This window comes from Staurois parvus, unplaced genomic scaffold (assembly GCF_062004578.1).
Source record: "Staurois parvus isolate SC_StPar_1 unplaced genomic scaffold, SC_StPar_1.0 ptg000068l, whole genome shotgun sequence".
In the NCBI taxonomy this organism is placed as follows: domain Eukaryota; kingdom Metazoa; phylum Chordata; class Amphibia; order Anura; family Ranidae; genus Staurois; species Staurois parvus.
In genome coordinates this window covers 8,793,948-8,811,443 of record NW_028317864.1, presented here as the reverse complement: position 1 = coordinate 8,811,443, position 17,496 = coordinate 8,793,948, and the positions used below count along the sequence as shown (strand labels likewise).

General features: G+C 40.6%; 1 protein-coding gene across 4 annotated transcripts in view; it reads left to right on the top strand.

Annotated features, from left to right (window-relative positions):
• The window catches only part of NUP188 (nucleoporin 188), a 134,860-nt gene that overhangs the window by 46,199 nt on the left and 71,165 nt on the right, over positions 1–17,496 (top strand). For 3 of the 4 annotated variants that reach the window (XM_089669092.1, XM_089669095.1, XM_089669091.1), the window contains exons 7-15: positions 4,526–4,618; positions 8,332–8,454; positions 8,592–8,803; positions 10,216–10,327; positions 10,811–11,011; positions 11,342–11,431; positions 12,627–12,692; positions 15,015–15,134; positions 15,222–15,348. In XM_089669092.1, the coding sequence (XP_089525218.1) occupies positions 4,526–4,618; positions 8,332–8,454; positions 8,592–8,803; positions 10,216–10,327; positions 10,811–11,011; positions 11,342–11,431; positions 12,627–12,692; positions 15,015–15,134; positions 15,222–15,348 (1,144 nt within the window). The remainder of the gene's footprint in view (positions 1–4,525; positions 4,619–8,331; positions 8,455–8,591; positions 8,804–10,215; positions 10,328–10,810; positions 11,012–11,341; positions 11,432–12,626; positions 12,693–15,014; positions 15,135–15,221; positions 15,349–17,496) is intronic. The other variant, XM_089669093.1, reaches the window with a different exon arrangement.

Here is a 17,496-nt window from a genome sequence, read left to right as displayed (position 1 = left end):
AACTCATATCCACTGCTCTACAGTCCAGTGGCGGCATGCTTTACACCACTGCATCCAACACTCTGCATTGCACTTGGTGATGTAAGGCTTGGATGCAGCTGCTTGGCCATGGAAACCCATTCCATGAAGCTCTCTACGCACTGTTGTTGTGCTAATCTGAAGGCCACACGAAGTTTGGAGGTCTTTAGCTATTGACTCTGCAGACAGTTGTAGACTTCTGCTCACTGTGTGCTTCAGCATGCGCTGACCCCACTCTGTCATTTTACGTAGCCTACCACTTGGTGGCTGAGTTGCTGCTGTTCCCAGTTGCTTCCACTTTGTTATAAAACCACTAACAGTTGAGCGTGGAATATTTAATAGCAAGGAAATTTCACGGATGGACTTATTGCACAGGCGGCAACCTATCACTGGACCACGCTTGAATTCACTGAGCTCCTGAGAGCGACCCATTCTTTCACAAACGTTTGTAGAAGCAGTCTGCATGCCTAGGTGCTTGATTTTATACACTTGTGGCCATGGAAGTGATTGGAATACCTGAATCCAATGATTTAGAGGGGTGTCCCAATACTTTCTGGCAATATAATGTATCTTTCTTTCTTTTTGCTGTGACTTGAAACCTAGTTCCCCTTGTTTCTATCATCATAGGCAGTGATAAGAGTTTACAGTGCTTTGAAGGCCCACATTGCCTCACATAAAATGAATCCCTCCTCATATAATTGCCTCACACTAAATTAATCCATCTCTATATAATCTCCTGAGGTAGTTGGTTCATGAGAAAAAGCATTGGTTGGGGCCAAAGCATAGTTGCGTCATCGCGTATCGGCATGCACACACACATAGGACTGTGAGTGTGAGCCATTATTTATTAGTGTTGGGTATGAACTTTCTTTATGTGAGTTTTGCCCTGTTTTTATTGAATTTTTTTTAAAAAAAGTATTGTTAAGTGCTATGCTGGTCTCCCTCTTCTGTTTTATCACTTAAGCACATTGCTGGAGCTAATGAGATCAGAGACTGTAAAGAGGGGGACGTGTAAATTATTTTTATTTGAGCTTTTTTCATGAATCAATGTATGGCTCCTTATGAATTAATAGAACAAGTTGTTTTTTAATTCTAGATTATGTGTTTGCTGCTTTACACGATTATATGGGAAGGATTCATTTTATGTGAGGCTATCTTTTATAGTGCTGAAATTTCATTTTATGATATATTGATGTCCTATTGTATATACTTACAGCAGCTGGGGGAGTAGGTTTAGGAAGTAGAAGAGCAGATCTATATTATAGATCTATACTCGGCAAGACGAGTGTCTGAACTGGCAGCTTTATCCTTCAAAGAACTCTTTTCGGTCCTGCTTGAGAAATGGGTGTTCTAGAGGCCTAGGTCTTCCTTACTTTTCAAGGTGGTTTCTACATGTCTCCATAGTCAGCACATTGTCATTTCATATTTGTATTTAGCGCCATTTCGCAAGACGTAGATTTCTCTCCACTTCTTTGGATGTGGTTTAGGCTGTTTGAGTGTATCTCCCTGTCACAACTTCATTCTGTAAGGCCAATTCTCATTTTGTCATTGGCTCAGAAAGGCCACTGTTCAAGCTTATGGTTACAAGGATCCAGTTCTCCCTTTTCTATTCAATGTTTACTTCAGAGTGCTCCTTAGGCATTTTTCCATCAGGTCTCTGTTTTCCAGATTTGTGAGGTTGCCACATCAGGACTTCAAGTTCATATACTTTCATAGATTTTCCAGGTGGATGTTGTGGCCACTACTCACAATCACCTTTGGTTGTAAGAACCTTCAGGTAGCTCTATGAGCTTCAGGCAGTCCCCATTACATTTTTTTTTGGGGGGGGGGTGCTTGTTAGTGTTTGTTTTCAATGTTGCCCAATCCTCAGTTGGACTGCTTTTGGATGTCCTGAAAGTAAGTACAGTGGGGATCAAAAGTGTGGGCACCCCAGCTAAAAATTTGTATTAATGTGCATAAAGAAGCCAAGGAAAGATGGAAAAATCTCCAAAAGGCATCAAATTACAGATTAGACATTCTTTTAATATGTCAACAAAAGTTAGATTTTATTTCCATCATTTACACTTTCAAAATAACAGAAAACAAAAAAAATGGCGTCTGCAAAAGTTTGGGCACCCTGCAGAATTTATAGCATGCACTGCCCCCTTTGCAAAGCTGAGACCTGCCAGTGTCATGGATTGTTCTCAATCATCATCTGGGAAGACCAGGTGATGTCAATCTCAAAGGTTTTAAATGCCCAGACTCATCTGACCTTGCCCCAACAATCAGCACCATGCAGTTGTCTAGAAAACTGAAACTGAAAATAGTTGACGCTCACAAAGCTGGAGAAGGCTATAAGAAGATAGCAAAGCGTTTTCAGATGTCAATATCCTCTGTTCGGAATGTAAATAAGAAATGGCAGTCATCAGGAACAGTGGAAGTTAAAGCAAGATCTGGAAGACCAAGAAAAATATCAGACAGAACAGCTCGCAGGATTGTGAGAAAAACAATTCAAAACCCATGTTTGACTGCATGATCCCTCCAGAAAGATCTGGCAGACACTGGAGTTGTGGTACACTATTCCACTATAAAGAGATACTTGTACAAATATGGTCTTTATGGAAGAGTCATCAGAAGAAAACCTCTTCTACGTCCTCACCACAAAAATCATCATTTGAACTTTGCAAATGAACATATAGACAAGCCTGATGCATTTTGGAAACACGTTCTGTGGACCGATGAGGTTAAAATTGAACTTTTTGGCCGGAATGTGCAAAGGTACGTTTGGAGAAGAAGGGGCACAGAATTTAATGAAAAGAACCTCTGTCCAACTGTTAAGCATGGGGTTGGATCAGTCATGCTTTGGGGTTGTGTTGCAGCCAGTGGCACAGGGAACATCTCACGAGTAGAAGGAAAAATGGATTCAATAAAATTTCAGCAAATTTTGGATGGTAACTTGATGCCATCTGTGAAAAAGCTGAAGTTAAAGAGAGGATGGCTTCTACAAATGGATAATGATCCTAAACACACCTCGAAATCCACAGGGGATTACATCAAGAGGCGTAAACTGAAGGTTTTGCCATGGCCTTCACAATCTCCTGACCTCAACATAATTGAAAATCTATGGATAGACCTTAAAAGAGCAGTGCGTGACAGACAGCCCAGAAATCTCAAAGAACTGGAAGACTTTTGTAAGGAAGAATGGGCAAAGATACCTCAAACAAGAATTGAAAGACTCTTGGCTGGCTACAAAAAGCGTTTACAAGCTGTGATACTTGCCAAAGGGGGCAGTACAAGATATTAACTCTGCAGGGTGCCCAAACTTTTGCAGACGCCATTTTTTTGTTTTCTGTTATTTTGAAAGTGTAAATGATGGAAATAAAATCTAACTTTTGTTGACATATTATAAGAATGTCTAATCTGTAATTTGATGCCTTTTGGAGATTTTTCCATCTTTCCTTGGCTTCTTTATGCACATTAATACAAATTTTTAGCTGGGGTGCCCAAACGTTCGATCCCCACTGTAACTCCCTTTACCCCCTAATTTACTCATGGTAAAGTTATGTTTGAGGGACATGGGTTATTATACTTTTGGTACTGCTTTTCCACTAAATTGTGACATGCTAGTAGTAGGAGGTGTAATATCCTGGGATGGCCTACAGTTTTTTGCATCCAATCCTTCTTAAGCTGGCAGTATAAAAGGTTTAACTTTGTGTCCCGCAGTAAACTCCAAGAAAAGTTTTTTTTTTTTTTTTTCCGTAAGTACAAGAGTCCTGTTATATGTAGAAGAGCAGTGGCCACACATTTCTGCTTCATTACAGGGCTTTTCTTTCTGCAAAAAGGTTTTATGTTTTTAATTCTGAAAGAATTAGAGGTAATTGTTGCTTAAAGTAGTTATAAACCTCAGACATGAAATATGAATAAAGAAAATCTCTCTATGGTGTTTAGTCGCCTCAATTAGAAGCAGTAAGTGTAATTACTGTCTGCCGCTTCATTCCCCTGCTATCAGCATGAGTCGCCTGATTTTTTTTTCCTGACACCAAAAGAAAAATGGTGACAGAGGAGGGACCTCCTACTTATGTAGGAAGATTTGTTTAATCTCTGTGTATCACCTGAGGCCAGTTACTTCACTGAGTATATGTAAGGATTTACAATTACTTTAAAGGTTTTTTTTTCTCTCTCTTTATCTTTGTTCGTGTGGGGAGGAATGCTATTTTTTGTTATTTCTCTGTGTCACCACTTGGGAAAAGGGAATAAAGGGAATATTTTCCAATAGAAACACTCTTTTTCAGGTAACAGCTCTTGCTTCCTGTTGGATCTAAAGGATAGGAAGTGAAAAATCTGCCCAATAGGATACAGATGGCAAAAAAAAATAAATCTCTTATGGTTTTAGCCCTTCCATATAATAAAAATTGGGGGGAAAAATGCTTTGGCCTTGGAATTACTTTAATGGCTACCTTTTTAACATGTTCTTTGGGTTAGTTGATTACGTTTCTTTTTTAATTGTGAAATGCCTTTCACAACTTAGATGGCAGAATATTACTATGAAGACAGGATGTGTATGCTGCGATGTGTTCTACATTTGCTGACTTATTTTCAGGATGAGAAACACCCTTATAAGGTAAACCTATTTACAGCATTTTATGTCTATCCTGTATCTCTATTTTTCTCTTGTATGAATATATACAAATATTTATTATTATTATTATTATTATTATTATTATTATACAGTATTAATATAGCACTAAAAGGTTTGCTCAGCGCTGTACATTATAGTGGGGGACAGTACATAAGACAATACAGTAACAAAACAAAACACGAGGGGTTCAAGGGCCCTGCTCTTTCGAGCTTACAATCTAGGAAATTATGTGCCAGTAGTCATTTTCTCTGCTTTATGTTCAGCACCAGAGAGTCGCAATGCATCTTGGAAATAAGATTTTACTAAATGCTGTGAGGCGAGCATCTGTTCCCCTATTGTTCCCAAGGGACACAGTTTAAAGTGGAACTATACTGCATTTGAGCACCACACACCAAAAATGCTATTTAATTATTTCTTAATATTCAAAGCAAACGCACTCATCCATCCATGTCATGTTTTATTTTGCTAAAAATTCACTTTGAAAAACACCCCACCTAACATTTTCTTGAGTAAGGGCACATGATTCATGTAGCATTTACTGCCTGAAATCCATCCACCCTTAGCTCAGGCATGCAGTCAGGAAGATGGGCTTATCTGAGAAAACCCCTCCTCTCATGAAGACTCCTGGGGTGTATGACCTCATTTGCCTAGGCATGAAACCAGGAGTAACTGAAGAAATGTAATAAAAAAGGTTAGAACAAGTAAATGTAATATACTTTCCTATCTATTTACTAATGCATCATAAGAATTACAAATAGTTCATGTTGATTGAGCAAGTGAAGTTTCACTTCAGCTGATGGTGGTGTATTGCTTGTATGTAGGAAGCAGATCAGAAGAGTTACTGCTCTTTTGTTGGCTATATCAGTGCCTAGGACACTGGCTCTTCTGTTTTTGGATAGTGTCTTAAGAGCTCAATTTCATGGCCACTTTCAGGTGTAAGTTTTCCTTAGCTAGGCTTATGTTTTCTTTCTTTTCTTATACTTTTCCTTATAACTAATACAAGCCCTTCTCTACCAGCATTTGTGTTATCCCCCTTTCTGAGGCTCCCTTGGGTTTCTAGACCTGAAGGGCCTGAAGTAACACAACCATGTTTCTGCTAATAATAGGAGTCTCATTTTGCCTTATCCTGCAGTGGGCTTTTACCTTTCCTGTCTATTTTTCCTCCTGGCAGGTGCACCTTTCATCCTTCCATTTTCATTAAGTTTTTGGCTGTCTTCAGTATAGTTTTCCATTTTACTTGTATCCAAATGGATGTTCTGCAGAAGCTGGAGAAAGAACAGATGACATGACTTGTTTGGTTTTATTCATAGTTACACAGTTAGTCTGGCTGAAAAAAGACAAAAGTCCATTCAGTTCAACCATTTAAAAAAAAAAGTTATAATCCTTTCCCTACAGTTTTATCCAGAGGAAGGCAAAAAACCCAGCAAAGCATGATGTAATTTGCTCCTGCAGGGAACACAATTCCTTCCTGATCCCCAGGCAGGCATTGAGATATTCCCTGGATCAACTTTACCTATAAATCAGCATCTATAAAAGCTCCTATTGGCATAAAACTGGTGCAGTGCACTTGAAGTTTCATAGAAAGACTTTTATGTTTCTCAACCTTTTTTCAGTCAAGGCACCCTTTGAAATTATGGACAGACTTTATACACCCTAGACCAGGGGTGGGCAAACTTTTTGACTTGAGGGCCGCAATGGGTTCATATATTGGACCCGGGGGCCGGACCAAGAGTAGATGAATGATGTGTAAGTGTCATCCATAGTAAGTATAGTAATATTCCCCCATAGTAAGCATAGTAATTAATCCCCCATATAGTAATTCATCCCCCATATAGTAATTCATCCTCCCTATAGTAATTCATCCCCCATATAGTAATTCATCCCCCATATAGTAATTCATCCCCCATATAGTAATTCATCCCCCATAGTAATTCATCCCCCATATAGTAATTCATCCCCCATATAGTAATTCATCCCCCACATAGTAATTCATCCCCCCTATAGTAATTCATTCCCCCATATAGTAATTCAATCCCCCATATAGTAATTCATCCCCCATATAGTAATTCATCCCCCATAGTAATTCATCCCCCATATAGTAATTCATCCCCCATATAGTAATTCATCCCCCATAGTAATTCATCCCCCCATAGTAATTCATCCCCCATATAGTAATTCATCCCCCATATAGTAATTCATCCCCCCTATAGTAATTCAATTCACTTACCTTTGCTCCGCACGTTCCTCTCGCCGTGTTCCCGCGCCGTTTCGGTCTTCAGGGCGGACTGTGAGAGGAGCCTAGCTCCCCTCACGTTCGTCACGCTGCCCCGCCTACACACATCCTGACCGCCATCCTGACAGTATCGCGCTCCGCGGGCCGGATTAAAAGGTCCGCCGGGCCGTATACGGCCCGCGGGCCGCAGTTTGCCCATTGCTGCCCTAGACTGTCCATAATTTTTAAAGGGCACCCCATTCTAACATGTGGAAAACTATTCTCATATTTTTTTATATAACCCAGCAACATCCACACGTAGGGACAGCCAACATTGGAGGGGATTTATTCTTTTGCAAACTGGTACTGACTAGTAGTCCAATGTTTCTTTTCACCCTCAGTTTTTCTCCATCGCTGAGCTAATGTGACCCCAGAACTGATAGAGAGGGGCAGGGGAAGGTCAAATAAGGATGCTATGCAGACAAAAAACATCCTCCTTATCAACTGATGATGTCATTGGTTGTCAGGATGCCGGCGGCTAGAAAGTCCTAATGGTGCACAATGAAAACCTGTGGCTTTGCGTAACTAAAAGGCAGGCTTGTTCCACCCGCTGGCTTTTATACACGTTTTGGGCAATTTTTAGACACCCCTGAAGAAACCTTAAGTCACCCTGGTTGAGAAAGGCTGATCTAGATGCAACACACAGGAAAAGTACCAGAGCACATTCACATTACCCAAGCTTTATGTGTGTTTTTTCTGTGCTATGTACATCTCTGCAAGGAAGGACTGAATGAGCACATATCTAATTTTAAACTTAATTCATTTGGCGCTAATCATCTGTTTTTTCACATTTATAAAAAGGACTTTATGATTTAGCATTTCATTTTTGCTGTCAGTTTTCTAGGAATCCAAGAGGCTGAGGTTGTCCCCTAACAGAGCAGCTCATGTTATCTGTAGTGGCAACATAAGAGGGAGAAGTACACTTTAGGTCTTTTGTCCATTTTGGCTGTACCAAAAGGTAATGGGGACTTTACTGCTATCCAAACATGGTTTAGCAGGTAACTGATGTCTGTCAGTACCGATGGTTTGGTTTGGGTGAATACTACTACCCTACCTCATTCTGTGCAGTCAGACTTCACTCATGGTCATGTTGGATAGGAAATTTTATTGTCCAGGCTGTATTTTAGCCATCCATTTGTACTCAACTATCCAGAAATGGCATTGTGTTATATCCAAAAATATTTTAATTTTTTTTTTTTTTTTGTTTCACCTTTCAAAATGTTTGCATGCTTGACTAGAGATGGGGTCAGACATTGGCCCCAGTAAGTCCTAGCACTTAAGAAGTTAGGAAAGCTGCTTGTCAGATGATGATTTACTTCTGGAGCCCACTGAGCCAAACTGATTTGTACTGTGTGTTTTCTTCTTGCATCATACTAATACCTATCGGGTTTCTTTTTTGAAAAAAAATAACTTCTCTCTGTAGAAAGAGTTTAATGAGTGCATGGATATGCTGGAAAAGGGGGACCTAATTGGGAAGTATATAAAAAAATTTGAGGAGCTGTGCAAAGAAGATGCACCTACATGGGAAACTCATGGCAACCTCATGGTATGTATCAGTAAATTTTTCCATGCTGAGTTGACATTTTCATTATATGCTGTAGTTTGTGCTTATTACAAGTTATTCCCCCATTAGTCTACATTGCTGATTTGTTTTCTCTCTTCTCCCATGTGCATTGTTTACAGACTGAACGCCAGGTGTCCCGCTGGTTCCTGCAGTGTCTCCGGGAGCAGGCCATGTTGCTGGAGATTATTTTCTTGTACTATGCCTATTTTGCAATTCCGCCTGCCAATCTTCTGTTACTTACTAAACTTTTCACGGAGCAAGGCTTTGGACGTCGGCAGCAAAATCGTCACTTGGTTGAACAAAGCCTCGACCCCTTAATAGACAGAATTGGGTACGGATTGGTAAATCACTTATGTTATGTTTTAAATTCATTCCTAGATTTGAGTATTAGCAAGTTCTACTTTTCCGAAGTCTGCACACCTTCCAACACTAATTGTTTTTGATGAAAGTTGAGTAAATATAGCTACCTTCCATACACCTATAACTTTTGAACTGTATATAGAAACAAGATTTCTTAAAACATTAACATGCTAGGATAACATTTTTTACATCAAAGTCTGTCTCATGCATTCTGTATACCTAAGGAGCCTTTGACAATGCTTTATACTCTCTTTAAAGGTTATGCTGTCTAATTTGTTTTAGGTTTAGAAGTTGCTACACTAACTTGTTATCTTTTTTCCCTCTCCAGCTTGTATACATAGAGATACTTTGTTTTGCACGTATAAAAGCCATATGAGTTAGCTAAAGGGGCAACCGAGTAATAGCTGCCTGCCTGAAGGCATTGTTTGCCTGAATAAAAGCCCAGACTAAAGGTGGCTATACACCAGTACAATTCTTTCTAATATTTTCTGATCGTTCACTTTTCATATCATTAGGGGGGTCAAATCAACAATCCGTTTCATGTGTAGTGACAAAAAAAAAAAATCAAAGGAGCAGGATGGAATTTCTAGCAGTGAATATGGTTTTCATGGGAAATTCCATTCATTCCAAAATCAAATGCTAAAAGCAAACCAGATTTTGAAGTACTTTTGAACAACAATAGTAAAGTCTTTGATGGTATTATGTCAAATGTATATTTTCTAACAAAAATATACTGGTGTATGACCAGCTTTAATTTGAACATGCATGGCTCAAATTTTTAACTAATTTCTGATCAGTCAGCCAAAATTTGAGCTGTGGGTGTCCACGTTGGCATCACTTAGCTCAAAAAAGTCAGTTTCAATATTGAAGAAGCCTGGTGGAAAATTGACAGTCGAACAATGACTGCATCCTACCAGAAGCAGTTGCTCTTTGCGTTTTCAAGCAGCCTTGAGTGCTGTGGCTTTCTGAGTACAATAGAAGGCAATGCGGATCCCTTTTCACCTTCCTCATCCACACTGTGTAGCGGTCATAGGGGATCTGCTTTCATTCTGCCTGTGGTGTTAAACAGGAGAAATCCAAGTGTGTTTTAGCTAGCCTGCCCTTTCTGATAAGGGATGTGTCACTGCTTTGACTCATTTATGTGTGCATTTGTGTACATTTCAGCTGGGCCTATTGCCCTCTGCAAAATTCAGTCTTTGTACAACATAAAAGCAATGGCATATCCTGGAAAATGTGAATACGTTCCTGAAGTTTTTCTTTTTTTTTTCTGACAAAAATAACAAAGATATGTACAATACTAGAGTTTATCTGATGTTTGCTAAATATACTTGACACTAGTGATTGTTTTCACCACCCTGAAAGATTTTTTACTTCACTTTAAAGGTACTTTGAAGTTCTTATCCTACTGGAAGGAATTGACATGGACTCTTTACAGGAGTGTGCTTTAAAAGACAATGTTGAACACCCACTCAGCAATGAGCCTCAGATTTGCAAGGTAAATCACTTCACAATGATTGGTGTATTTAAGGTGTATTCTTTTAATTACAAAGAAAAATATTACAAATTTGTTTGTCAAATACGCATCACAAATATTTAATTGGAATAAAGGGAGAAATACAGAAAGTGGATGCCATTCGGGTTAAGACAGGTTGTTCATTATATGCCGTTTCACCATCTCACACTTTAAAAAAAATAAAAAAAGTTGTGCTTGGTGACTTAGGAGCCCCCAGCCTGTGCTTCAATTTTCTTCTCTTTAAGTGATTCCCCATAGGTATCTTTGGGGCCAATAATGTGTATGGAGAACACTGAGGTGCAGCTTAACAAGAGCCAGAAGTTGCACTGGCTGGGACTTGCAGGATGGTTGGATACTAGGCTTACTGGCTTCAATTTCACTTTTTGCCACTTGGCAACTTATTATGTAGTTGCCTTTTATCTATATGTAATATCCAGTGACACTACATTCTATTATTCTGAACAGGACATGGATCAAATCTTGTTCACCTTTGGAGACATCCCACATCACGCTCCTATTCTCCTGGCCTGGGCTCTCCTTCAACACACACTTAGCACAGATGATGCGTCTCCAGCCATTCGAAAACTGGGTAATACTGCTTTACAGCTCCATGTTTTCCAGTATCTGACCAAAATGCTTCAAGGCCTTGGTTGTGGTGAGCATAGTGTGAGTATTGCCAAACAGTGTTTGATTTATCTCAATTGTTTTTACGTTCTATGGCAAAATCTGCCAATATGTTGTTTAGCACTAACTACCTCGGCAGTAGGCTTAACTTTTATTTACTGGTCTGTCAGTAACAGGGATGGAAACATTGTAGTATTCTTATACATAAATGTAAAATGTGCATCAATTTTAAAAATGTGTTCTTAGTCATAAATGTTTACATCTTCTGGCTGTCAATTTGAGTAGTATTCAGAATAATCCATTCTATTGAACCATCATTTTATGTTCTTCCCCTTCACCTATTGATACATTGTTTAATTGTTTGTGCTGCAGTGTACAACCAGTACCGCTTGTCTATGTATCTACAGTCTGCTATGTTTTGTGCTGATCTCCATAGACCAACACACGCTGGGCAATCAACAGGTGAGCTTTAATGACATTCTAGCATGAGATACAAATAACCATCTTTTAGTGCACCCTTTTGTGAGAGGATGGCTTTTTGCTGCTGAAACCTCTGCAGTGGGTGGCAAAACATATTATTGCACATAGTTGTCATTGTGTTTTTTTGGAAATTAATTGTGTCAAGATGTCTTCTAAAGAATAATGACTTGGGTAAATCATGCCTCATCCACGTTTTTTAACTGATCACTTGATTGTGTGAAAATGTAATTTGACTAGAAGCTGTTTCTCGTTTTGGGGAGACTTTGCTTTAAGGAGCATTGCCTTATGTCCCCTTACTTAAGTTTCATGCTCCCAACATGTCAGTGTGAGATTTAAAATATATGTAGCTTTTTTTTTTTTACCTAACCACTTGCCCTCCAGAGGATTTACCCCCCACCTCCTGATCAGGCCTTTTTTTTTTTTGATACGGCGCTGCGTTACTTTAACTGACAATTGCACGGTCATGCAACTCTGCACCAAATTAAATTTACATCTTTTTTACCCACAAATAGAGCTTTCTTTTGGTGGTATTTGATTGTCTGCATTTTTTATAAATGTTTAGGCCAAAATGTATTTTTTTTTTTATACTAGTAATGCCGGCATTCAGTGACTTATAGCAGGACTGTTGGATTACAGCGGGCATGCTGACACTGGGGGGAACTGACTTGGTGTCACTGACATCTCCAGTGACTCCAATATAGGGATCAGTGCTAATAAAAAGCACTGACACTATACTAATGGCACTGGGCAGGAAGGGGTTAACATGTGGGGCGATAAAAGGGTTAACTGTGTGCTGTGGGCTGTTTCACTGTGTGCTGTGTGTGTGCCTTCCACTGTAAGCACACTGCTTTGGATGGCTCTGCTACGCAGAGCCATACAAAGCAATGTGCAGGAGCTGACGGGAGAGATCTGTGCTGTTTATACACAGGTCTTTCCCTCGTCAGTAATTCTCGGAGATCGCCGGGTGCCTGCGGGGAATCACCGGCAAGGACCTGGTGATTGACAGCCGAGGCCGCGAATAGCGGTGCAGGTAGAGCGTGCTCGCACCCCCTACCCGTAACTGCAAAATCACATATATATATATGATTTTGTGCACCTGTGCCGTCCTGTAGCAGTATTTCTGCTATAGAGCGGCGCGTAAGCAGCTAACTTTTTGTACTGTTTTTGGCTCTTACAGGACATCATTGATACAGCTTGTCAAGTGCTGACTGCACCAAACCTGTCAGAACTTTTCTGGAATACAGTAAGTTGGGAGATATGCCAGTGGATTTGTGGACTGAATCACATGCCTCCATGTTGTCCATGAATTTCACTAATAACATTACTCTACAGTGGCTTGTCTCCATAAAGAATGTTTTGACTGTATTCTTTAAGTATTATTCATAGTTTGATGCCATAATTTAGCTTTGTAATGGCAGCTGGACAGAAATTGGATAATTAAGGGTCATTCCCCCAGAAAATGTAAAATGTTAACAGCTATATTATATTTTTTACTAAATAACATCAATATTGCCTAGAGTCATGGAAACCAAAATTAGATTTGTATAAAAGTGACTTTTTAATTGTCCTTTTATTTTAAAGTCAGGTCTGTTTATGATACAAGGGAAGCTGGGAAGGGGCAGGAAAATCATGAGCTGTAAGTAGGCCCGTGTGGTTTTAAACTATAGCAGCGCTGCATTGGGAGACTGACCTCAGTAGAGTCTTTAGCAACTTTAAATTGAATATTCGTGGGGAATATTGTCACCCATATGGGAGAGCAGGCCACATGCAGTAGAAAATATTCTATTCATACTTTTCCTCCCAAGCGGAAGCGATAATATAAATTGGTGACCTAACTTAAGTGTACACGTGTAACTAATCGTTCATAAAATAATACTGGGTTTTGTAGAGCACTGTAAGTAAAATAGAGCTGAATTTTCAAATATTCTTTCTTTGTGACTTCTTGTTTTTATTTGTACATGTTTTTTTCTCCCTGCAATGTGCTATAGATTCTTTTCATATGCTTCCTGGCTGAAAGTCATGTTTTGACTGTGGGGACTAGAACAGAGTGTTTTAGGGCACTGAGGTTCCGCACGGCTGCTTATAGGCATCTCAGAATTGTGTAACAAAGGGTGACATCATTGCAAATGAATTGAGGGAGCATTGTTATCTTAGAACAAATGTGCCAGTCAAAATAAATCTAGGGTAAAGTGATGTGACCTAAGTGTTAATTTGTGGGGGGCTGGTTAAGGAGGGTTGTTGGATCTTATTGAATCCACTAGTCCAGTTGTAGTCAACTTGAAAATGATAGAGGGCCTAAGGCAGGGCTTGACCAATTTGCTTTGAATATAGGAACCAGCTAAAAAAGTTAGGAACCAGTTTTTTAAATTAGCTGCCCGCCACCTGGAATTGTGTGTCAGAAAGAGAACGAAAGCAAAAGAAAGGAAAGAATTGAAATAAAGAGAACCATGTGGGTGGGCTTGGATGACACATTGAAAGTGTTAGTTCACCTTTACAAAAAAATCTGTAAGGTGAACCTTACACTGGACCCCTTCCCCATCCCCCCATCCCAGTGTATCAGTGTTCCACGATCCCCTGCTGTCAGGCACCAGGACGCCGATTCACAGGTTCAGGAACTTTAAATTCCTGTAGCTTTCTCAACTCCCCTTCCAGCACTGACAGGATGGGCTAGACTGATTCCGATTGGTCAGTGCTGCCCATGGGATGATGCTGACCAATTAGAATGCCTCTTGTCTGTACTCTGAGAGGTACGGATTGGAGATTAGGCAGCGGGGATTTCGAATCCAGATCAGTGAAGCAGCGTCCCAGTGCCTGACAGTGGATGGCTGACACAAAAGCCCAGGTGCCAGGATGCAATTTCTAGTCGCCATGGTGACCTAGCACCTAAGATTTGTTGAACCCAGGCCGAAGGTGTGGCTTCTAACACTTCCAAGGGCTGCACAATAGCAAAGCATTTTCATGCATTGTGTCAAGTTAGGCAGTCCATTCATAATGAATGGGCTATAACACACCTCAATGCCCCAAATTTTTGGTCCTACTGTATTTTTTGCAGCATATCACAATGCACAATAATAACTCCCAGCATTGGTGTCACTGAGTGCAATATTAACCCTCAGTAGATGCTATAATACTGCCGCAAGATCTGTGCCACTGAACACGATAATAACTGCCAACATTGGTGTCAGTGGACTCAATAATATCCCCCTGCACTGGTGTCAGTACTTTTAACCTCCACCCCCCACATTGGTGGTCACTAGCAGTGGCTTTTTAATCATCACTGTATTGGGGGTCATTGGTGAAGTTTAACCTCTTGCTGCCCACAAAATGCTTGTGTGGCAGCAAAGAGGGTGGGTTTTAATGTCCACATTCCGCACATTTGCATCCATGAGCGACTGAGGTTTCTGTGCTGAGAGCGCACTCCCAGCACAGTGACCAAGCCCTCAAAGTAATGACTGGCCTTGTCAGCTTACAATGGTCATATGATCAGGCAGTCCATCCTTAATGACCTAATTGAATCTGAACATCACATCGTGGACTAATAAGTGTGTCTTTTTTTCACCGCTAGCAGTCCACTGTAGGACTGGGAGTCTTGCTGGACAGTGTGTGCACCATGTTCCCTGCCCGCCTGGCACCTCTTCTTCAGCTCTTAAGTGCTCTCGTCTCCAGCAAATCCACTGCCAAAAAGGTAAAGGAAAGAATAACTGATGGGTTATTGCGCTGTAGCTGATCATATTGAGTTGATTAGCGTTTACATTATGTTCATTTATTATAGGTGTACACCTTCCTGGATAAGATGTCCCATTACACAGAGCATTACAAACACAAACCTCATGATGTCATGTCGCATAACGATGAGACTCTCTGGAGGAGACGCACTCCGAAGCTTCTATATGCCTTGGGTAACATCTTTAGTGAATTAAGCGTGTAATGGTTCATTTATATAAAAGCTTGTAGATGACTGAACTTGGAGTCATACATAGCTAGGTGTGTGGCAGAGAGACCATTTAGAGTTTACCTTGCTTTAGAGACTGTCACTTTTACCATTAAAAGAAAACGAAATCTGTTGCAGCCACTAAAAAATAGCCAGTGCATTTAGGTATGGGTAAGCTTGGCACTATCTGCCATGATGCAGTTCCCATTCCTGACTCCTCAACCCTGTATATGCTCTGAAATGGCACTTACACAGGGTTGAGTGATGGAGCGGCAGTAGAGTGTGAGACAAATGTGTTTAAGTGATTTGTAGCAGGGGTGAGAACTCTAAAGAGGCCGTGTTGCCACTTGTGTTCACCTTCCCTTCACTCACTCGCAGCCCTGCTCACCTCTCAGAGCAAAGTGAAATATTCAGTACAAAAAAATATGGAAGATTGTGAAAGGAAAAAACAGGTGTGCCTTCCCTGCCTGCTTGTTTACAGAAACATCAGAGTGGGGTAATGGTGCAATGAAGCACCTCTGTCTGGCCACATATCCAATTATAAAAGCATATAGAAAATATGATTAAAGTGTTCCAGATGGCTTGCAGTCTTAATAATAGTTGACTGTGACTTGGCTATGTTTGCTATGATTAAAGTGGAGCTCCACCCAAAAGGGGAAGTTCTGCTTTGTATTGGGACCTGGCACCTTTGGGGAGTGGGCTGGGGGGAGCAGGTACCCAATTGTGACAAGTACCCGCTCCCACTTCCTCTGTGACTGCCTTGGTTCTCCTAGACTGCCACAGTTTTTGTATCTGATGACTTTTATTTTTTTTTTAGGTTTGACTGGAGCTCCTCTTTAAGGCCATAAAGTGACTGAAATGTGTTAGTGGACTAGATATACAGGTGAAACTCGAAAAATTAGAATATCGTGCAAAAGTTCATTTATTTCAGTAATGCAACCTAAAAGGTGAAACTAATTTATGAGATAGACTCATTACATGCAAAGCAGGATAGTTCATGCCGTGATTTGTCATAATTGTGATGATTATGGTTTACAGCTCATGAAAACCCCAAATCCACAATCACAGAAAATTTGAATATTGTGAAAAGGTGCAATATTCTAGGCTCAAAGTGTCCCACTCTAATCAGATAATTAAGCCATAACACCTGCAAAGGGTTCCTGAGCCTTTAAATGGTCTCTCAGTCTGGTTCAGTAGGAATCCCAATCATGGGAAAGACTGCTGACCTGACAGTTGTGCAGAAAACCATCATTGACACCCTCCATAAGGAGGGAAAGCCTCAAAAGGTAATTGCAAAAGAAGTTGGATGTTCCCAAAGTGCTGTATCAAAGCACATTAATAGAAAGTTATGTGGAAGGGAAAAGTGTGGAAGAAAAAGGTGCACAAGCAGCAGGAATGACCACAGCCTGGAGAGGATTGTCAGGAAAAGGCCATTCAAAAGTGTTGGGGATTTTCACAAGGAGTGGACTGAGGCTGGAGTCAGTGCATCAAGAGCCACCACACACAGATGGATCCTGGACATGGGCTTCAAATGTCGTATTCCTCTTGTCAAGCCGCTCCTGAACAACAAACAACGTCAGAAACATCTTACCTGGGCTAAAGAAAAACAGACCTGGTCTGTTGCTCAGTGGTCCGAAGTCCTCTTTTCTGATGAGAGCAACTTTTGCATCTCATTTGGAAACCAAGGACCCAGAGTATGGAGGAAGAATGGAGAGGCACACACTGCAAGATGCTTGAAGTCCAGTGTGAAGTTTCCACAGTCTGTGTTGATTTGGGGAGCCATGTCATCTGCTGGTGTTGGTCCACTGTGCTTCATTAAGTCCAGGGTCAACGCAGCCGTCTACCAGGAGATTTTGGAGCACTTCATGCTTCCTTCCGCAGACAAGCTTTATGGCAGTGGTTCTCAACCTTTCTAACGCCGCGACCCCTCAATACAGTTCCTCATGTTGTGGTGACCCCCAACCATAAAAGTATTTTCGTTGCTACTTCAGAACTGTAATTTTGCAGTGGGAGGAATAGTGCCCCATCATTGGTATCAGTGGGAGGACTAGCGCCCCATCATTGGTATCAGTGGGAGGAATAGTGTCCCATCGTTGGTATCAGTGGGAGGAATAGT